Below are 23072 nucleotides of genomic sequence, written 5' to 3' on the forward strand. Positions count from 1 at the left end.
CTTCCCTAACAAGGTCTTCGGTCCCTTGCTTCTTGCAGGACAGGGGGTCCGGTTTGTCAGCTCCTGCCCTGTGCATATTGTCCCCTCCTGCCCTGTGCATATGGTCCCCTCTTGTCTTGTGGATATTTCTTAGTTCTTCAAGGAGTGGCTCTTGTATATGACTTTCTGCCACCCGATCTGTGATCCACCCCGGCTGTTTCTCGGGTTATGGATTCTTTTTTTTTTTAACATAACATTTTATTAGAGAAAAACAGAGTCAGAAAATCAGTCACAATCAAGACGGTACATTGAATCAAGGTACAAAGCAAGCAAAAATATTATTAGCGTACAGTTTGTCCTACGGACCAGCTCGGACCATGGCTAATTCAGTTGTTGGAGAGTTGCAGAGTTCACCTCGGTACTTGTTCCAGTGTCCCCATTTCTTGTCCCATTTCTTGGGGCAGCCTCTTATTTTGTACATTGTCTTTTTGGCAATCATGCAGCGGTCCATCTCAGCCATCCAGCCCACCACTAGCGGTCTTACTTGGGAACCCAAGTGCATCGCAATGGAGCGTTTGGCTAGTAGAAAACCCTTCGCCGCCCATTGCAGTTCTAGTACATTCAGGTCCGTGGCCCCCCATATATTGAGAACACATTCTTTTGGCGCCGGTAGGAGTGGCTTACCCAGGGAACTACTCATTTTACTGATCGTTCCCTCCCAGAAGTGGTGCACCACTGGGCACTCCCATAAGATGTGATAGAAGGTGCCAGGGAGGCCGCAGCCACGCAGACATAGTGCGTCGGGCGTCTACCAATTTTGGCCAGTGTAGGAGCGGACATTTAGGCCCTATGTAAAACTTTCAATTGGATTAACCTGAACCTATGGCAGATAGCCGATTCTCTAGGGGACATTAGGGCCGCCCACCAGTCCTCCTCAGCCAGGGGACCCAAGTCTCCCTCCCATTTGTTCCGCAGGGACTGGAAGGGGTCGGGGAGATTGTTACAAAGCTTGGGGTAAGTGTAGGAGATGGCTTTCGCAGGAAGGGGTACTGATGGTAGTCTGTCCTCCAAGGGGGAGGTCTCAGGTATGGATGTAAGGTCTGGAATGGCGGCAAGGATTGCGTGTTTGATTTGTAGATATCCGAAAGATTCAGTTAGTGTAAGGGAGAATTTGGCCTGAAGATCTGTAAATGTCAGTAGCTTACCCCTATGAACAAGGTCTCCCACAGTCGAGATCCCTGTTGTGTTCCATTTGTCGAATCCCTGAAGGAAGCAGAGGGAACCCAGACGTTGCGACGACCATAAGGGTGTTGCCGCAGTGAGTTTACCTGACCATCCCAAACTCTTGTTGGCCCTATGCCATATTGCGACCGTGTGTGCCATGGGTCCAAGGTATCTGTTCCTGGCTGGTGTGCTGTAGAGGGCCCCCAGGTAGCCCTCTCGCCCAGTCTGACATCTGTCAAGGAGGAAGGCCGGATCCAGGGGTGAATCATGGATCCAGTGATTGACAGCCACCAATTGCGACGCCCAATAGTAGAGGCGGAGATCGGGTAATGTAATGCCTCCGTCATACCAGCCCTGGAAGAGTTTATGAAGGGCGATACGGGCTACCCCGCCATCCCACAACAAAAGACGGATTTCACTTTCCACCGAGCTAAAATAGGAGTCCGGGATCGTAAAGGGACAGTTTTGAGAGCGTATAGGAAGCGCGGGAGCGCCAACATTTTAAACAGGGCTGCCCTGCCAGGGAGGGAGAGTGGGAGGGATCGCCAGTGGGTCACGTCACTGTAGTCTGCGCAGGGGATCCAGTAAGTTGCGATCGTGGAACACCTTGGGGTCAGACGTGATATAGATACCAAGGTATTTAAATCCATCCGGGGGCACAGTGATGGAAACCCCCCGGGGTAGACGGGGCGGTGGACCATGTAGCATGTACAATATAGATTTGGACCAGTTGATCGAGTAGCCCGAGTACTTCCCAAAATTAGTGAGGACATGAAATAGGCTGTTAATAGAAGACCGGGAGGAAGCTACATATACCAGGCTGTCGTCGGCATAGAGGGAGATTTTGTCCGTTATCTCGTCATTCCATTGGAGGCCTCTGATAGAGACGTCCGTGCGGACCCAATGGGCTAGGGGTTCAAGGATGAGGGCGAACAACAGTGGAGACAGGGGTTATGGATGATTCTTACTCACATTTGTAGCACTGGTGATGGGCTTCCCACCAGCTGTTTTTCTGGGTGTGAGTTCTTACTCCCATTCTGGCACAGTTGCTTCTTTAGGTAGCATTACTGTGCATGTATTCTTCTCAACATTCTCCTTGTTGGTAGATGGTGTCTGTCTATGGCGGTGTATCCTTTTTGGTGACAGGCTTCTGTCTATGTCTTCTCGCACTCCTTTACTGGCAGTATCATGGTCTATGTTTCCGCCTGCCTCACGGGCGACCAGGTTTCTTCCCCCTCGGGGTACTGATGCTTTTTCTGCGTTTTGTGACTGTTCTTCCGCACACGGTACAGTGGTACCATTTGAGCGACTCCCCTGTTTAGGGTTTTGTCACTTCCTGTAAGTGTGGCAACATTCCTGTCTCTTTGTGTATATGTCGTAAGTTCTACACGCCACGGGGTGCTTGCATACTAGGTTCTTTTTTGCCCTAGTATCAGGCCTTCTTGCTTACTCTCTCTTTCGGGATATAGTCCTCTGTGTTCCTAGCTTTGCAGGTTATCCCCTCACAGTGGTATCTTTGGTACATTTGGCTACATGCCTACCTACTTCGCTTTTGCTCGATGGTGCTTCTTCTGTCTCTGTTGGCACTAGACTCTGGGTTCAGCCCTGCCACTGTTGTCACAAGTCCTAGGGGGTACACAATTGATGTGGGATTTTTCTACACACACCTGCCTCCTGTTGCGGCCTCTGTTCTTACCCGGACAGTCTTCGGACTGTCCCCTGTTTTCATGTTTGACATCCACTGTGGTGTATGTTCAGGCGGTATGTGTGAGAAGTTGGCCTGGTATATGATGTTCACTATTCTAGTGAACACCTTGCACCAGTCCAAACAACCCTTATGGTGATGGTTGTAAGTCAACCTGATAGACCAGCTATCCTAGTGGTAGCTTGGACAGAACAGTCTTAGGCTAAAAGACTCTTGAAGGCATGTAAAGCCAGCTATTTTACCATATGTAACCCCTTGAATATCAAATGAAAGGACACCACACAGGATATATATAAAATATATATGTATTTATTCACTATCACACTCCTCTGAACTCTTTATGAGATCAGAGGCCAAAGCACATAACAAGTTACTTAATCAGGATACGTTAAGTTGCACAATTTACAGTTAGGACCTAGGGGTGAAGCAAACCATATATTAAGAAAGTGCTATAAGTACCACGTCACGAGAAAAGGAAAGGCCTAGGGCATCGCTGGGGCTACACTATCTGAACCTTAGTTTAGAAGTAGGAGGCCCACAGGCGGCGCGTGCAGAGTCTTTACCCACACGCGAGAGTCAATGTAAAGTCAATGGGAACGTAGAAGTTAGATAAAGAAGGATTTAGGACACTTCCGGTCTAGCTAGAAGGAAACAACTAAAAACCTAGACACTTGGATAGTCAATACCCTTGGGAGCACCAAAGTACTCGCGTTACTTCACCCACGGACGGCGGGTGCACAGGTGTGAAGATGTGTCGGGTTTCGCCGTTGAAGTCTATGGAGCCTGTGAAGAAAGATGCTGCAGGCGACCAGGAGGAAGATGTCCGGGTGGATCCAAGGGTGGATCGAGGATGAAGGGAACCTGAAAGCAGAGGGGACAGAGTCTGGGTCACTAGCCAGTGACCGGGTGGAACCAGGATGGAACCAGACGACGTCGAGGAGCAATCAGGTACTGTCGTGGAGCTTGTCTCTTCAACCACGCGGACCAGGAGGCGTCGAGGACGACCAGGTGCTGGAGGCGAGCTGTCCCACGAAGGTTCTAGCAGATGGAGGGGTCGACTGCCGGATTAGAGTCAACAAGCCTTGGCAAAGGCAACCCACACAGGATTTAAAGAAGGCTTCTGGTGCAGACCAGCAAGGTCTGAGGTGCCTCACCTTTGCAGGGAGGCAAGGGCCCGTCTGGAGCAACCAGACCAGCGAGTTGGTTCAACAGGATTGTCGTCACAGAGGCTACTAGCCAATGGGCCAGCAACCGGACAACGCGTTGAGCAGAACACAAGCAGAAGGGCCCCACGCAGAACTCGTGGAGTGTGGAGGGCTAATCTTCGGTGCAGGTGGAGCTCGGATTCGGGGTTTCTCAGTCCCCAGTGCACAGCTTAGAGGATGCCTCAGGAGCTGCACAGTTAGCAAGTTGCAGGGTTTTCAAGATGTCCGGTCCCACGTGTCTTGTCGCCTCCATGGATCTCAGCTATGCTGCAGACGTGAAGAGAGGGTCAGGGAGGTCTGGAAGTCTGGGTCTTGTCAGGCTCTGTGCTCGTGTTCCGGCGGGAACGTCGACAAAGCCAGCCGTTGATTTGCTGGATGGTGCCTGGTTGCCCAGGGTGGTCACTCCTTGACCACAAAGGAGATTCTTCAGTCTTCAGCTTCAGCAGAATGTCGAAGGTCCAGAGTTTCGTTTCAAGTTTCAGTTCCGGATCAAATCTAAAGTCTTGGGACTCAGCTCCTACCTATATACCAAATCTAGGGGCTGGATTACCTGCTAGGTCCCTCGTATGGGTGGGACCCAGGAAGGGGGTGGTTACACCCCTTTCCCTTTGTCCAGTTTCGCGCCAGAGCTGGGGCTGGAGTGCCCCAGCACCGGTTTGAACTGGACTATGCATGGGACACCTTGTGTGCCCCAGGCAGTGTCTCAATCTATTCAGCCCTCACTGTCCCAATACATAAAGTCCTGTCTGGGGTGGTGCTCGCACCTCTCCAGGCAGGAAACCTATTGTCCAAACCTCCGTGACTTGAAGGACTCCCAGCAGCAGGAGGTCAGACTTGTGTCTGTGGCAGCAGCGTCCATTTTGTGATGCTGGGGCTCTGGTTAACTTTAACCGGGATTGTAGGAGAGTAGGGTCTGCTTCCTATAGTCACCCCCACTTTTTGCTTTGCTTTACTGGTTTTCGACTTAAATGTGGCTGTGGGCCTGCTAATCAGACCCACAGCACAGATGCACTCTCTCTAAATTTACACCATGTACTCTAGGTACAACCACAATTGGGAATTGGTTCACCTTGTCAGCCCCTGTAGAAGTGTACCCTAGGTACTCAGGGCATAGGTGTAACCAAGGCCTACCATGGGTTGCAGCATGTATTATGCCACCCCTGGCTGGCCACTCAAACTGACACAACTGGCTGATCACTCAGCTGGGGCAAGGTCGTATAATCACCCCTTGCTTAGGTATAGTATTCCTATATCTACCCTTATATATAGACACACAGTAACCTATAAGTCACTCCTATGGCAGGCCTTAACAATCCTGGAGGCAGAGTGCTTGGTTATGTGTGAGATGGTGCTCTAGCATGAGCTGAGCTTGTCTGCAGCTTTCGGAACCATGTCCTTATAGCTGTTCTATGATATTGCCATACCATATACTCTTGAGTGCATTATGAACCTCGCGGTTAAATGCTAACTTTGGTTTGGCTTTATCCAAATATGTCGTGTAAGGTGTCATACGCTTTGGAATACTACCCCCTCGCCAATTCTGGCAACGGGGGTAGCATTCCACTCTTGTAGAGGGAGAAGACATGTTAGTACTGACTATCCCGGTTAAAGTTAACCAGAGCCCCAGCGTCACAAAATGGATGCTACTGCCACAGACACAAGTCTAACCTCCTGCTGCTGGGAGTCCTTCCAGTCACGGAGGTTTGGACAATAGGTTTCCTGCCTGACGCTGTGCACTGGGGATTGAGAAGCCCCGAATCCGAGCTCCACCTGCACCGAAGATCAGCCCTCCACACTCCACGAGTTCTGCGTGGGGCCCTTCTGCTTGTGTTCTGCTCGACGCGTTGTCCGGTTGCTGGCCCGTTGGCTAGTAGCCTCTGTGACGACAATCCTTTTGAACCAACTCGCTGGTCTGGTTGCTCGAGACTGGTCCTTGCCTCCCTGCAAAGGTGAGGCACCTCAGACCTTGCTGGTCTGCACCAGAAGCCTTCTTTGAATCCTGCGTAGGTTGCCTTTGCCAAGGCTTGTTGACTCCAATCGGGCAGTCAACCCCCTCCATCTGCGAGAACCTTCGTGGGACAGCTCGCCTCCAGCACCTGGTCGTCCTCGACGCCTCCTGGTCCGAGTGGCTGAAGAGACAAGCTTCACGACAGCACCTGATTGCTCCACGACGTCGTCTGGTTCCTTCCTGGTTCCACCCGGTCACTGGCTAGTGACCCAGACTCTGTCCCCTCTGCTTTCAGGTCCTCTTCACCCTCGATCCACCCTTGGATCCACCCGTACATCTTCCTCCTGGTCGCCTGCAGCATCTTTCTCCAGGTCTCCATAGGCTTCAACGACGAAACTCGACACATCTTCCCACCTATGCACCCGCCCTCCTTGGGTGAGGTAAAGCGAGTACTTCGGTGCTCCCAAGGGTATTGACTATCCCAGTGTCTAGGTTTTTGGTTGTTTCCTCCTAACTAAACCGGAAGTGTCCTGAATCCTTCTTTTTCTAACTTCTAAGTTCCCATTGACTTTACATTGACTGACGCGTGTGTAAAGACACTGCACGTGCCGCCTGTGGCCCTCTTACTCCTAACCTAAAGTTCAGATAGTGTAGCCCCAGCGATTCTCTAGGCCCTAGACCTTTCCTTTTCTCGTGACGTGGTACTTATACCACTTTCTTAGTATATGGTTTGCTTCGCCCCTAGGGCCTAACCGTAAATTGTGCAACTTAATGTATTCTGACTAAGTATCTTGTCATGTGCTTTGGCCTCTGATCTCATAAAGAGTTCAGAGGAGTGTGTTAGTAAATAAATACATATATATTTTATATATATATATTCTGTGTGGTGTCCTTTCATTTGATATTCAAGGTGTTACATATGGTAAAACAGCTGGCTTTACACGCCCTCAAGAGTCTTTTAGCCTAAGACTGTTCTGTCCACGCTACGACTAGGATAGGTGGTCTATAAGGTTGACTGACAACCATCACCATAAGGGTTGTTTGGACTGGTGCAAGGTGTTCACTAGAATAGTGAACATCATATACCAGGCCAACTTCTCACAGGGATAGTCAGCAATAACATGTCTTCTCCCTCTAGAAGGGTGGAATGCTACCCCCGTCGCCAGAATTGGCGAAGGGGTAGTATTCCAAAGCGTATGACACCTTACACGACATGTTTGGATAAATCCAAACCAAAGTTAGCATTCAACCGCGAGGATTATAATGCACTTAAGAGTATATGGTATGGCAATATCATAGAACAGCTATAAGGACATGGTTCCGAAAGCTGCAGACTGGCTCAGCTCATGCTAGAGCACCATCTCACACATAACCAAGCACTCTGCCTCCAGGATTGTTAAGGCCTGCCATAGGAGTGACTTATAGGTTACTATATGTCTATATATAAGGTCAAATATAGGAATATTATACCTAAGCAAGGGGTGATTACACGACCTTGCCCCAGCTGAGTGATCAGCCAGTTGTCAGTTTGAGTGGCCAGCCACGGGTGGCATAATACATGCTGCAGCCCCTGGTAGGCCTTGGTTACACCTATGCCCTGAGTACCTAGGTTATACTTCTACAGGGGCTGACAAGGTTAACCAATTCCCAATTGTGGTTGTACCTAGAGTACATGGTGTCCATTTTACAGAGAGAGCAGATAGCCTGGGGCCCTGATTAGCAGGATCCCAGGCCAACTAAGTCGAAAACCAGCTAAACACAAGGCAAAAAATCTGGGGTAACCATAGTCAGGTATCCACCTTCCTACAGTATGCTCTACCGTTGTCATGTTGTTTCGTCCCTTTGGGGCTTCGTACCTCGTGGATCATAGGCACCGGTGCTGGGCTCCTTCTTTGACGGAGTCACTACATTGTTTCTTACGTTGGCACTGACCTTTCTAGTTCTGTATTTCCTTTCGCCTTTGTCTGGACGAGAGAGGTCTCACATCGTCCCTCGATGGATTTTGGTGTCTTCAACGTCCATTGTTCATGTTGCTTAGAGTTTTCCTGGGTTTCATGTCACTTGCCCTGGCATTGCGGTTCCCACCGTGTTTTGTCAGCCTCTTGATGTATTTGTTCTCCTGGAACTTGGTGGTTGTTTCGTAGACCCTCCTCCTATGGAGTATGGCTTAGGTATCTATTCTAAGCTAAGGAATCTGCGGCTAGATGCCTCTATCAGATGAAAGAGTTACTTAACTTTGTTAACGATATATCTGGTAGAGACACAGTCTAGCCACAGATTCTTTTTATCTTTGGGTGTGTCCTAGTGTGTTTTAGGGTACTGCAGAGTGTCAGTTTGTCTCACTTTGTTATTTATGTGTGTACGGTGATATGAATGTGCTACTTGATGCTCATTATCTCAGATGTTCTTTGCTTTCTGGATTTCCGTTCCTGATTATCTGAGGAACATTCTCCAAATGAAGCTTGAATGGAAATACAGAAAGAGCAAGTCCACCTTTAGCCTTTTGCAGCGCTTTCTCTTTTCAGCTTCTAAAGTTTATCTTGTTCTAGTGTTGTGAGGATATGGGGTTAACTGCAGACATTGCTAAGTTAGCATGAGTGAAATATATGCTTAGACACCATTCTGACGCTTTTGCACACAACATTACATGGCTCTGTTCTAGTAAATACACTGCTTGCGCTTCTTCTCATGAGAACTGTTTGCTTTTCACATATCTAGCCGTACACTGTGCTCTCTGTCTGCACAGCGTGTTCAAGGTAGAATAACAATGTATGCTGTAGATTCACATTGGTCAGTCTCATGCACATAGACATAACGCGAGGCACAGCTGCCCAACTGAAACTCGGGTGCTTTTTATTATGGCATTACATGCATGAGAAGGCACTTGGAGAAAACCTTTCCAACTAAGAATAGCTGTGATTGTCCTGGGATGTGATTCATTGCATCTGATCTTGGAGGTATGGGGTCCCCCTGACAAAGCTCAGAGGTCTTTTATAATTATAATAAACTAGCTCCCAACACGGGGAGGGTGGTAAAGGCGCTATAGTCTTGTTTCCACTGTCCTCATAATATGATTTCCCCTTTTGTGTTTTATGGAAGTGTAACAATGCTGATTGTATTATTCTTATGCATTTTTCTGCTAGTGTTGGCTAGTGTGCGGCATCTTAGAGCACGTTAGTTAAAATAAACAGTTTAAACTATACAGTGTCTCTGATTATTCACATTGTGGACTAGTTTGAGTGTTGGAGCGAAAGAGTGTTTTAGTTTCCCACTAGTCCTGAGAGTTTACTAAGTCACATGTTCTAGGTTGTCTAATCGTTGGTAGCTTTGCTGTAGTACGGAGAACAATTGAGACACTATTGCTAGTCGGATTGGGGTTCTAGCACTGAGGTGGCTTTTTGGTACACCACAATACACTGAGGTCCTGGTTTCCTGCGTATAGTTATGTGCATGAGAAGAATCCCTGCAGCACCAGTTTTGAAAGCCTTAGCTGGCAGCGCTTTGAAATGCCCTAACATAAGTGCTACTTAAATACATCATACTACATTTTATCGCTGTGCGCCATTCATAGAATTAACCATACCTTGGTAAAATATCATACAAAGAGGATCTTTTGACCTATTAACAATGTGTTTCTCTTTTAGGAAACCTACCTACCATATATGATGCGCAGTAAAGCGAAGTTGCTGCTTGAGGGAGATGATGACCAGGCTTTGCTCACGTTTGTTGACAATTCCATGAAAGTTGAACAGCGAAAGGCGCTTTTGGAAACTCACTACAGCCAAGAACTCAGCCTTCTGTACATCTTGCAGGATGATTATGACAGAGCAAAATACTATATCAACAATGGTATTCAGGTGTTCATGCAGGTATCAAAGCTACATTTAATAATGGGTGTGATAATAAAGCGTGCACAGTTGAAATATTATTCATTTTTTATCAATCACAAAACATATCCAAATGCTAGTTAATTTCAGTGCCTAACTCCATATGGTAATATGGTATATACATGTTCATTGTAAAAGCAAAAATTTGAAATAAGAGAAAAAATAATTTTGAAATAAGTTAAAATAACACAATCTGAAGCACAAGGCTAGTTTTATTTAATATTCTAGAATCCCACTAATTCTTACAGTAGTGGGGAGCACCTGCCTTGGATAATTTGATAACATACTTCTTAGGACTATTGAAATTGTTAGTGAGGGCCTCTTATTCCTTTACGGTGGCATGCTGGCCAGGCTCAGCTGGTGATGCTGCTGATGCTAAGCATGAGATGCTGGCCAGTCTTTGGGAATTATACTACCCACTCATGGAAGGTGATGCTGCTCAGACTTAGGGGTAAGGAGAAGGAAAGACCAACCTGCCACTTATTTTTCTACTCCCTGTGAGTTTCAGACCATCAATAAATGGCTACCAGCAGCACCCACCTTCTCCCTCCCATATCGGTAAATCTGTGTCTTCCAATTCTGATGGATGGATTCATCTGTCCCCAGCAGTAGCTCTTCAGTATTGCCAGGTGAACCATGCAGCATAAGATCTATCTGTAAGATGTGACTACCTCACAGTATAATAGCACCTACTGGCACACTGTGATCAATTCCTGTTTTTCCACAAATCATCAACATGAGTCTGGAGCTCTTTCATTCCTTCACTGATGAAATTCCTCAATTTATTTCATGTCTACCCAGAAGATGCTCAAAGAAAAGATCTTTATTGGATCCACATGACATCTGCGCGTGACGTCTGGGCTAGGACCATGACTCTGGCTTGCTACTCCTGTTGATTGGTGCACTTGCCACAAGCGGGTGGATGTGCGCTTTATTTTTGGAACAATCTCCTAAAGATCTTCACACAAGAAACACAAATTACACCATCTGGAGTAGAAACCCTCTTCTTTCTTCAACTCCAAGGTCGATTCAGAGTATTGACAGAATTTTATGATACTTGGCTTTTCCTCATTGTTTGAAAAATATTCCCCCCATTAAAGAAGATGATAAAGCAGGAGTTACTGACTCCTGTCAGCTGAGCCTGTTCAGGTCAACGCCATCTTACTAGATATGCTGATTTGTTCTGTAAGGCTATGATAACTTCTTGACCAGTCCTCAATGGTGAGAACTATCCTGTGAGTTAAACAGGAAATGGTTCTGTCTGGTAGAAGATACGTTACTTAATGGTGCTTGTTAGACCTGACATCCTTGGCGTGAGTCTCCCTTCCATTTTGACGGATTGTCTCCTCCGTTTTTGATATGTTTGTGCTGGACTTATGTTTTGGGCACTATGCCACTGCTAATCAGTGCAACAGTGCAAGTGCTCCCTATGCTAAATTGATATACTAATTGGATTCCATGATTAGGTTATTTGATTTATCTGTCAGCCCCTAGTACAGTGCACAATGTGTGCCCAAGGCTTGTAAATCAAATACTGCTGGTGGGCTTGCAGCACTGGTTGTGCCACCCACAGAAACAGCTTGTAAAGTGTGTCTCAGGCCGCCATTGCAATGCCTGTATGCAGTCTAGCACTGCCATGTCGACTTGGCCAAGTGCACCCACTTGCCAGTCCCTAAACCTTCCCTTTGCTTCATATTAGACACCTCTATGGTGGGCCCAAGGGCAGGGTGCATTGTAAGTATAAAGACATGCTCTGATGTGTGTAGCATGTTCTAATAATGAATTACAGCCATTTTTGTTTTTCACTATTGAAGGCTACCTGTCCTCTATAGGCCAGCATGGGCAGTTGGATTATTACATTCTTATAATCCTAACTTACTCAGGGAACATGGTAGAAATTCAAATTTAGTATGCCTGAACTCAGAATAATAAAATACATCTTTTAGTGAAGTTTATTTTAATATTCTGTGTTTGCAAATACCACTTTTAGAAAGCAGATATTTGCTTGCCTAACCATTTAAGCCTGCCTCTGCTAGGTTGTGTATTCCTTGTCTGCGTTTGTGAGTGACAGGGCTGGGGGATTCCAGGAGACAGACTGGGGCAGCCCAGTGGTGAATAGGAAGATCTGCATCTAGATGGGAGGGAGGAGATGCACCTGGACCTGAATAGGGCTGGACCTTCCCTCTACAATGCTGGCTCCACCCCCTGTGGATTGTCTGATGTCTCTGCCCTGCACCGTGAAAGGAGAGGAGGAATCATGTCAACAGAGTACTCCAAAGCTGTATCTTCCCTCCCCTGTGCTGGCTCCATCTCCTGTGGCGCGGCTGATGTCTCTGCCCTGCACAGTGAAAGAAAGAAGAGAGTCATGTAAACAAAGTGCTCAGGAACTGGTTTGAACTAGGCAGAGGCTTCTCTGCCTTCAGAGAACAAAGGATTTTGGGGTATAAATATGGGGACCCTGATCCCAAGAAATTAGATCACTTCTGGAACAAGAAACCTTTCTGCCAAGGAGAAGAACCAAGGAAGCTGCAGGAGTTTGGACTGCCTCTCTGCCAGTGTGCTGTTTGTTCAGTTGGCCTGCAGTGGTTGCTTCATTGCCAAGGGAAAGGAGAAGGAACTTTGTAAAGACTTTCATCTGCAGAATATTCTTCAAGGGCTTGAACGGTGATTGCCTCCTGCTGAAGTCTCAGGGACAAAAGACTTCACCTCCAGCTCCCTCCTGAATTTCCTTGCTGGGAATTCTGACTCCAAACACTTGCGTGCCGCTGGGAGCTGGAAGCGCGACGCATCGAGAAGAAGCGTGTTGCCGCCGCAGCTGAAATCATCGCAACGCCGGAGAAGCGAGCCTTCGCCGCATCTCCCTATAAGCGTGTGTTCATCGAAGCTGCCTGCTGTCGCAGCACCGGAGAAGCGTGTCGCAGGGCCTGTCGCGGGTCCAAAGTACAGAGTCGTCGCAAGGATGCTAGGGCGACAACGCATCGTCATCGCATTGACGCATCAAGGGCGCCATCTTTTTGCATCGCAAACGGATTGTCGCATCGCCTCAAGGCGCCATCTTGCTCACCGCAACGGGCCTGCAGGCCAAGAATCTATGCATCACCTCCGCACCGGTAAGGCTCACGACGAGTCCCCTACTCTGCGCAAGCATTGAGGAAGGACGCAACCGTTCCCCCGGGTCACGGAACCCACGTATCTCCTCTTTTGCGAGCCTTTTGTTCACTTTGCGTTACGCATCCAGGTACTTTGTTGAGAACTTTGTCGGCGACTTCGGTCCCGACGCCGCAGGGCCCCTCTGGGTCCGGTTCCGGATCCAGGTTGCTGCCGGTCGACCTCGCCGGCGTCGGCCCCTATGGTGTCGCCTCCGGCGCCATCCCAGGACGACGTCGTCCCTGGTCCTGCCCTCAATTCGGGTCCGGCGCCGGAGCGGTGCCGCTCGGTGGCGCTCTCGACGCTGATGGGAGATTTCTATTTCAATGACCCGGCCCCATCCTTTGAGCCTGAGTACCAGGCGATGGGTGACGAGGGGGACTGGGAAGGGTCTGAGGACCCTCTGGCACGTGAGTATCGGTCTTCTGCGGACTGTACAGGAGAGCTTGGGGAGGCCAGTGGTCTGGACACTTCACCCGACACTGGTTTTGTCTCCCCTCCTAGCGTGGCTAAGGAGGAGGGGGCTGCTTATAGCGTGGTGCTGATGAGGGCGGCCAAGGCCTTGGGCCTTGAGCTCCCCGTCGCGGCTGTGAGGACTAACCTCCTCACTGAAGTCCTTAAACCGCAGTCAAGCTCGGCCGAGCCTCTTCTGCCGTTTAATGAGGCCTTGTCAGATGTTTTTTTGGGCACTTGGTCCAGGCCCGCCACAGGGCAGCCTGTGGATAGGAACGTGGCCAGACGCAACCGCCCGGCTCCGGGTGACCCTTGCTTTCTGTCCACCCATCCCACCCCTGAGAGCCTGGTTATCCAGGCCTCCAATTCCCAGACCGCATTCCTGTCGGCTCCCCCCGACCGGGAATCCAAGAGGTACGAGAATTACGGGAAAAAGGTATTCTCCTCCCTGAGTTTGGGATTGCGGTCAGTCAATACCGCGTGCCTCTTGGGCTGCTACACCCACTCTCTGTGGGACACGGTCGCGGCCGTGCTGCCAGAATGCCCGTTGGAGGTACAGGCTAAACTCGGCCAGGCCCTTGTGGAGGGCCGAGATGCGGCACGGTATTCCATCCGGTGTGGGCTGGACACTACCGACTCTCTAGGTAGAGCGATGGCAACGACGGTGGCGATTTGTCGTAACGCCTGGTTGAGGTCTGCGAATTTCTCTGCCGATGTCCAAAACACACTTATGGACATGCCGTTCGATGGCCGTCGCCTCTTTGGCGACAAGGCAGACCATGCGCTTGAGCGTTTTAAGGACACCAGGGCTACGGCCAAGTCCTTGGGCCTCTCGGCCCCGCGCCAGCAAACGGGTGCCTTTCGCTCCTTTCGTGACTAAGGAAGGGGCGCCCCCACAGGTGCTGCCAGCCACACACCACAGTCTAACATCCAGCGCGGTGGCGGCCGTGGAATCCGCCGTGGCGGCGGTCGGGGACAACGGCGAGGCCAGTCCACACCTACCCCTGCAGCATCCGCCTCAAAACCCTCCTAGTCCGTGCTTTCAGGCCCATGTGACGCCAGTGGGGGGCAGGGTTCGCCATCACCACCACCACTGGCGCACTGTCACTTTGGACAGGTGGGTGCTGCAAATCATCCGAAGGGACTACTCCCTCCCCTTCGAGGCGTCCCCTCCAGCAGTACCACCGCGTGTCGGGGGATCACTTGACACTTCTCCAAGAGGAAGTTACGGCCCTCTTGGCCAAGGGGGCCATCGAGCGCGTTCCTGGGCCAGAAGTAGGGTGTGGTTGTTACTCCCACTACTTTCTGGTACCCAAGAAGGGCAAAGGGGGCCTACGCCCTATCTTGGACCTACGGAACGTCAACGGCTTCCTCCGGAAGGAGAAGTTCAAGATGCTGACATTGGCTCAGGTCTTAGTTGCCCTAGACCCTGGAGACTGGATGGTAGCGTTGGACTTGCAGGACGCTTATTTTCACATCCCCGTCCTGCCGGCCCACCGGCGTTACCTGCGGTTCACGGTAGGCCACGAGCACTTTGTTTACCGTGCTCCCGTTCGGCCTTACAAGCGCCCCACGGGTGTTCACGAAAGTGATGGCGGTGGTCGCAGCTCATCTGCGCAGGTTAGGGGTTTCAGTCTTCCCCTACCTCGACGACTGGTTGTTGCAGGCGGGCTCGCCCCAGACAGTCGTCAGCCACCTCCAGACTACGGCGGACCTCCTGCACCTGCTGGGGTTCTCCATCAATGTGCCGAAGTCACACCTGTGTCCCTCTCAGAAGCTCCTCTTCATCGGAGCGGTTCTAGACTCGGCGCAGTTTCGGGTTTATCCTCCCGAACAGCGGGTTCGAGATATTTAGGCTCTGATTCCGATCTTTTAGCCTTTATCCGGAGTCTCGGTCAGGTTGACGCTGCGGCTTCTGGGCTGATGGCCTCCTGCATCCTTCTGGTGCATCACGCCCGATGACGGATGCGGGCTCTGCAGTGGGACCTGAAGTTTCAGTGGGCCCAGCAACAGGGCAATTTGTCCGACTATGTCTTGATCTCGGAGGGCACTGCAAGACAGTTGCAGTGGTGGCTCACGGACCGCGATTGGGTCAGCGGCAGATCCCTCTTCCTACCCCAACCGGAGCACGTAGTTGTGACGGACGCGTCCCTCCAGGCCTTGGGGGGCCGCATGGGAGAGGCGGAGATCAGAGGCCTCTGGTTTCCGGCGGAGTCCCAGCTCCACATCAACCTTCTGGAGCTGCGGGCGATCCGACTTGCACTGAAGGCATTCCTCCCCTCTGTCCGGGGGAGTGTAGTGCAGGTGTTCACAGACAACACCACCGCCATGTGGTACTGCAACAAACTGGGCGGGGTGGGGACGTGGACCCTATGCCAGGAGGTTCTGCGCCTCTGGCAGTGGCTGGAACATCAGGGTGTGACCCTGGTGGTTCAACACCTGGCAGGTTCTCTGAATGCCAGGGCGGACGAACTCAGCCGTCGGTGCATGATGGATCACGAATGGCGTCTGAACTCGGACGTGGCGCAAGGCCTCTTTCAGCAGTGGGGAGAGCCTTGGTTAGATCTATTAGCTACAGAAGAGAACGCGCAATGTCATCAGTTCTGCGCGTTGGAATTTCCAAGGCGGCACTCGCTCGGAGACGCTTTTCGTTGCGAGTGGAGTTGCGGTCTATTGTACGCCTTTCCACCTATACCACTTCTGCCCAGAGTGCTGAAGAAGATCAGGCGCGACCGGTATACAACCTTTACCACGCATTTTTTACCACGCACTACCATTACAACGCGGTTTTTACCACGCATACCATTACAACGCATTGCGCTCGGGGGCGCTCTAGGATAGGGAATAGGTTAATTTACTATCCAATAACCTTCCCTAGTGTCCACGGGGACTGGAGTTGGAATAGTAAATTAAACTATTCACTATCCAGCACCCCAAAGCGCTATGCGTTGTAATGGTATGCGTGGTAAAAACCGCGTTGTAATGGTATGCGTGGTAAAAGTATGCGTTGTAACGTCATACATCCGGCGCGACCGGGCCCAGGTTATCCTTGTGGCTCCAGACTGGGCACGAAGATATTGGTATCCAGAGCTACTCAGGATGTCTGTCGATCCCCCGATTCATCTGTCTCTTTAGGGGGACCTTCTGTTGCAACAGCAGGGGACAGTCCTCCACCCGAACCTGTCCAGTCTCCACCTACAAGCTTGGAGATTGAGCGGCGACAGTTGAGGTCATTTGACTTGCCTCCTGAAGTCTGTAATGTCATTCTGGCAGCCAGGCGTCCCTCCACAAAGTCGGTATACGCCTGCAGGTGGAACAGATTTGTGGTATGGTGCACAGCAAAGGCTGTGGATCCATTCTCTGCCTCCCTTTCTGAGGTTCTCCTCTTCCTTCTTTCTCTAGCCCAGCAGGGCTCTGCTCTGGGCACTATCAAGGGCTACCTTTCTGCCCTTTCCGCCTTCTTAAGGCTACCTGATCAGCCATCTTTGTTCAAGTCCCCAATTGTAAATAGCTTTTTGAAGGGCATCACACACATGTTTCCTCCTGTTCCTTTGGTGATGCCCCAGTGGGACTTGAACCTTGTACTTACTTACCTAATGTGTGCTCCCTTTGAGCTGCTCCATAACTGTCCTCTCCGTCTTCTTACTTTGAAGACTGATTTCCTGGTTGCCATCACCTCTGCCAGGAGAGTGAGTGAGCTCCAGGCTCTTTCTTCCCCACCTCCTTTCCTCTCTGTCCATCCGGACAAGGTTGTGTTGCGGACGAGACCCTCTTTCCTGCCCAAGGTTGTCACGGCCTACCACATAGGGCAGTCCATCACCTTGCCCACCTTCTTTCCGCCTCCGCATCCCTCGAAAGAGGAAGAGAGGCTCCACCGTCAGGACCCAAAACGTGCGCTCTCCTATTATCTGGATCGCACACGCCAGTTCCCGGTGGATGACCAACTCTTTGTTGGCTACGTGGGTGCTAAGAAGGGACCATCTCTCGGTGGATCATCTTGTGCATCCAGGCGTGTTATTCCGTGGCTAAGAAGGAACCCCCTGTTGGGCTGAGGGCTCATTCCACTCGGGCCACGGCGACTACGACTGCCCTGGGCCGAGGAGTGCCCTTGCAGGACATTTGTCAGGCAGCTACGTGGGCCTCGCTGCACACGTTTGCGAGACACTACTGCCTGGACAGCCAAGTCCGGAGGGATGGTTTCTTTGGCCGTTCCGTCCTCCAGGACTTTCTGGTGTAATTATTGGTTCGTAGACCCACCAGCGGGGTTGGTATTGCTGGGGTATCTATTCTAAGGTAAGGAATCTATCACTAACGTGTCTCTTTCATAAGCACAAATTACTACTTGTGTAACGATATATCTGTAAGAGACATTAGTTAGTGATAAGATTCCTTACCGACCCACCCATCCTCCCCGTTCTGCGAACCGATATCTAGGGTTACGGTCATCCCCTTTGAGGGCCCTAGTTTCATGGCACCAGTGTTGGTTCTTATCATGGCTCTGCGTTTCTGGCGCGGAAAAGCTGTGTATAAGAACTGACGTCAGCACGTGGAGGCGGCGTCTAAGTACTCCGACGACGTCATCACGGCGCCGACGACAGATGCGGAGCCGCGGACGATGCCTACCGAGGCGCATGGGTACTGCTACGCAAAAAAATTCCGGATCCAGTCTGACGCCTGGGGATATTCTAAGGTAAGGAATCTATCACTAACTAATGTCTCTTACAGATATATCGTTACACAAGTAGTAACTTGTGCGATTATCTATGAACAATTGAATTCTAATAAACGAAACAGTACAAAGCATTTACATTTCTGTTTCCATTTCTTCAAAGACATTTTTTTACTTTACAGGTTCTTTAAAAAGTTGCTACCCAGTGCATTATGAGCACCATTAAGTAACGTATCTTCTACCAGACAGAACCATTTCTTGTTTAACTTATCCATACCCAGGTTCTGAGGGACACAGGGTTACCCCATTATTGTTTAACCAACTATCCTGTGAGATTGGCAGCTTTGGCAGCTCCTACCCCACCACCCCAACTCCATGCCTCCATGGACTCAGAAACATTAGTAGAAACAGGTTCCTGTCAAAGAAGTGTCACCCATTTGGTCACTGTCCCCATCGATGTTTACAAGGTCTTAAAAATCATCTGAAATCATCTGAGTACAGAAGAGAACATCGAAAGGGTGTTTTGAGGCTGTGAATGCACCGCCACCCACAGCACCACAGGCAGGTGAATCTTCACAGGCCCCACAAGGGGAGCTCCCGCAGGCTCCAGTTACAAACTATTTCAGTGTGGTGAAGAGAGCATAGAGAAAAGCATCTTCCTGCCACTTAGCAGCCAGGTAAGCCCCATAAAATCCTGTGGAAAACTTTGTCCAGTCCTGTTTTTTTACCTGACAAATTTGAACATACTGGGTTCTTAGAGCCTATGCTTGTTAAGTTAAAAGCAAAATTGCAATTTCCTGAATTCAATATCCTACTGAGAAAAAAAGCTGACAAATGACCAAAGATGCCTTGCATGTATTTTTATGTATCTTGCCCCACCAAAGCAGTCCCTGATGATGTTGTTCACTTTATCCAGACACAATACTATTCATAGTCCGGCCACTGTTCTTCTGGGGATCATAGGTTTGCCTCTGCTGAAGCAGTGGTGCTACTGTGAGGAGGCCTTATTTCATCTTATGTGGGAGGGGTTTTGTGTCTAAAGCTGCAGTCTGTTCCTGAGGTCAGGGGATTTAGCAAAGCAGGTCATTTGTCCTCAAAGACAAATGTGAAAGAAAACTCTGCCCAAAGCAGTGGTTAGTTTCTGGAGATGAACCTATCTAGGTCTGCATGTACTGTGGTGGGCTTTGCCTGGAGTCCCAGACTTTGAAGGTTTATTACTGTTCATATTGATCTGGGGCAGCAACTTGCACCTCCTCCTGGAACTGTTATTTTGGAGATGAATCACTAACAGGAGCAGAGTTTGTACAGGTCAAGCACCTGTAATGGGGCCTTGGAGGCGAGGAGAGGAAGGAGAAGGCAGTGGGTGTGGCAAGGCTGAAGAGTCACTTTGATGCACATTATTACCTGAAAGATGCCATTTCTATTAAGAGGGTATCCTTTGAACTGGACACATGTGGTCCTTGATTTGCAATAGCATGCACATAATGTATGTTATGGAGGCACACACTCATGCATATGCTTCTGTAAACAACAGAAATCATGGAAGCCTTCATATGAACTCAAGCAGTTAGATACCTGTGTGGAGTCCCCTCTTGACCAAAATCATCCTGTAGACAGTCTGTGGGTCCCGTTTAGCACCATGCTAGAAACATTAGGCGTATAGATGAAGCACTAAATATTGCGGCCCGCTGCTTCCTAATAAGACTGTGGGCAGGGCACATAAATCAGCGCCTTGGTTCAACACGGCTTTACACCTGGCAAAAGCTGAATGTAAACGCCTTGAGAGGCAATGGTGAAAGGGATTTTTGAGCCAGGATAGACTGGAATATATTGAAAAACGGAAAAAATACTACAGACTCATTAGGCGGGCTAAGGCCACTCATTACCAGGCTAGAATCGGGGCTGCGGAAAACTCTACGAAAGAACTTTTAAAATTTATAAGGAGATTTCTTCCCTTGCAGCTACTGCCGCGCCTATAGCAGGCTCGGCTGAGTCATGCAACCGGATTGCGAATTATTTCTCGGAGAAAGTGGAGAAAATATATTCCTCTTTCCCTGGGACCGTTAAAATGGGCATGGAATTTGTGGAACAGATCGGAGGCCGGATAACTTCACTATTCCCCCGAACCCCCCATCCACCCCCCGAGCTACTCAGTAAAATCTGCCTGAGCATTGTCTGGCTCGCCCAGAGACCCCGCCTCACCTAAGTTGTTGGGCGAGAGTATGGCTATCCTTGAGCCCTATATTAGGCATATTTTGGAGGTCTCGTTTAGATCACATACGGTGCCAGGGAGATGGAAAAAAGCCACTGTCCTCCAACTTCAGAAGAAGCCGAATATCAGTCCGGACAAACTTGAAAATCTGCGACCTATCTCGCTGCTGCCGTACTTGGCTAAGGTGGCAGAGAAGGTAGTAAACTAACAGCTCATGACTCATGTTGAGGAATCTTGCCTCCTGAACCCTTCCCAATCGGGCTTCCGGGCTTCACATTCTACAGAGTCCACACTACTCCTTGCCAAGGAAGTCATTAGACAGGGGGCAGATGCTGGGCAAACTATGGCCCTGATTCTGCTGCACCGGAGAGCTGCCTTTGACACTGTGGCTCATTACACCTTGCTGCAATGTCTGAACAAGGGCGGTGTCTCAGGCCCGGCCCTAAAATGGCTGCAGTCTTTTCTGACAGAGCGAAGCTTTCAGGTTAGGCAGAGTGCGCACTACTCCAAGGACATCAACCTGGAACAGGGTGTGCCACAGGGCTCGGCCCTGAGCCCTACCGTGTTTAACCTATACATAGCCCCTCTGGCGGAGATAGCGGAAGGTTTTAGAATCAGGGTCGTCTCGTACGCCGACACCCAGCTGGTGATCTCCCTATCTCAGGCACCAGACTTGGCAGCCTCTAATTTCAGGGCATGCATGCAGGAGCTTGCCTCCTGGATGGCTAAGTACTGCCTGAAACTTAATGGCAACAAGACCGAGGTGCTTGTGGTAGGGGGTACTCCGTTGGTCTGGACATCGGCTTGGTGGCCGCCGAGTTTGAGTCCCACTCCTACACCATGCACCCAGGTGAAGAACCTGGGCGTATGGTTGGATTCCAATCTTTCGTACGAATCTCATACTAGATGTGTAGTGGGGACGTGTTTTGCAGTCCTTAAAAGCCTGCGGAAAACGATGGATCTCCTTCCTATAGAGGCTAGGAAGACGCTGGTGCATGCCCTCCTTACATCTCGCCTAGACTATGGCAATATACTCTATCTGGGCGCCACAGCTAAATTCTTAAGTAGACTCCAAGTTCTGCAGAATGCTGCTGCACGACTGGTGCTTAGGCAACCTAGGAGGGCTGCCTCCAAAAGAGCCTTGGACGCTTTGCACTGGCTTCCAGTAAGGAAAAGAGTCATGTTTAAGACGCTTTGCACATGCCATCGCATCAACCAGGGCACGGGTCCTTCTTATCTAAGGGATCTTATTACCTGCTATATGCCCGTAAGGTCCCTTAGATCGAGTGGTACCGGCCTGCTGCTAGTACCTAAGGTTAAGAAGGCCAGAATGGGAGGCACGTCCTTTCGGCTTCTGGCGGCTCAGAGCTGGAATAAGCTCCCTCCGAGCCTCCGGATGGAAACTTCTGAATTGAAGGTTTAGGAAGGCTCTTAAAACCCATCTGTTTTCATGTTGATTAGGTTGGCTGTTTTGGACGTGGTTCTAGGCGATGCCTCCTCTCTCACCCTAGTGCGGGGACAGGCCGTTTGGCGTAACCATGCGCTTTATAAATTATTTTATTATTATTACTATTATTATTATTATTATTATTATTGTCAGATTATTACTGGGTGACTGTGCTATGCCATGTGCCCGTCTTCGTTTGGTGTTTAGTTATCATATTCACTGTATAAATACAACTGTTACTTTTTACACCATTTAAAGGTTTGACAAATACTAATAGATGTATGTAGCTATAGATTGGGTCTGTGAATTTTTTGCGCCTGTTTAAACGGAAATATAACATAATTAGAATTTCTTCACAGCTTTTTAAACACTGATTTGAAATTGTTGAATAAAGGCTGATTGTCCCGTTTGTGTTGGTGCCACTCACATAGATGTGAGTAGCGGTAGATTGTGCACTCTTCGGTCTTTCTAATAATGCTGATTACTCAAACTTGAATGATTAGCGTGCTACACCTTTTGTGTTCCTGCCTAGCATATGTCAAATACGTATGTAGTGGCCAAGTTCCTAGGGCAACTTGGACTAAAGTGTGTACTCTCCACTGTGGCTGTCAGGACTAATCTCCTGACAAAGGTGCTTCGGCCAGCTTCTGCTACTACGGAGCCGCTGCTGCCCTTTAACGATGCACTCTCAGTTCTTTTGGGCACCTGGTCCAGGCCCAACACAGGGGCTCCTGTGGACAAGAACGTGGACCGACGCCATCGCCTGGCCCTGGGCGACCCAGTTTTCCTCTCCCAACACCCCCACCCCCGAGAGCTTGGTTGTCCAAGCCTCTGCGTCTCCAAGTGCATTCCTTTCCGCACCTCCGGACAGGAAATCCAAGAAACTGGAGCAATTTGGGAAGAAGATTTTCTCTTCCGCCAGTTCAGGCCTGCACTCCATGTCTCTTGGGCCGTTACTCCCATTCTGTGTGGGATACGGTTGCGCAAGTGCTGCCTCAGTGTCAGGTGGAGGCTCGGACAATTCTTTCCCAAGTTAGTGCTAAGGGGAGAGACGCAGCCAAGTTCACCATCCGTTGTGGTCTTGACACTCCAGACTCGCTGGGCAGGGAGATTTCAACGTCAGTGGCGCTACGCGTCAGGCCTGGCTGAGGACGACTGGCTTTTCTGGGGATGTCCAGAACACGCTGATGGACATG

General features: G+C 49.7%; 1 protein-coding gene across 1 annotated transcript in view; it reads left to right on the forward strand.

The window, feature by feature from the left end:
• Positions 1-23072, forward strand: part of PRKDC (protein kinase, DNA-activated, catalytic subunit) — a 3158350-nt gene that overhangs the window by 2012101 nt on the left and 1123177 nt on the right. Inside the window, exon 66 of the mRNA XM_078687323.1 lies at positions 9706-9930. Within this exon, the coding sequence (XP_078543449.1) occupies positions 9706-9930 (225 nt within the window). The remainder of the gene's footprint in view (positions 1-9705; positions 9931-23072) is intronic.

This window comes from Lissotriton helveticus, chromosome 4_1 (genome assembly GCF_964261635.1).
Source record: "Lissotriton helveticus chromosome 4_1, aLisHel1.1, whole genome shotgun sequence".
NCBI classification, from domain to species: domain Eukaryota; kingdom Metazoa; phylum Chordata; class Amphibia; order Caudata; family Salamandridae; genus Lissotriton; species Lissotriton helveticus.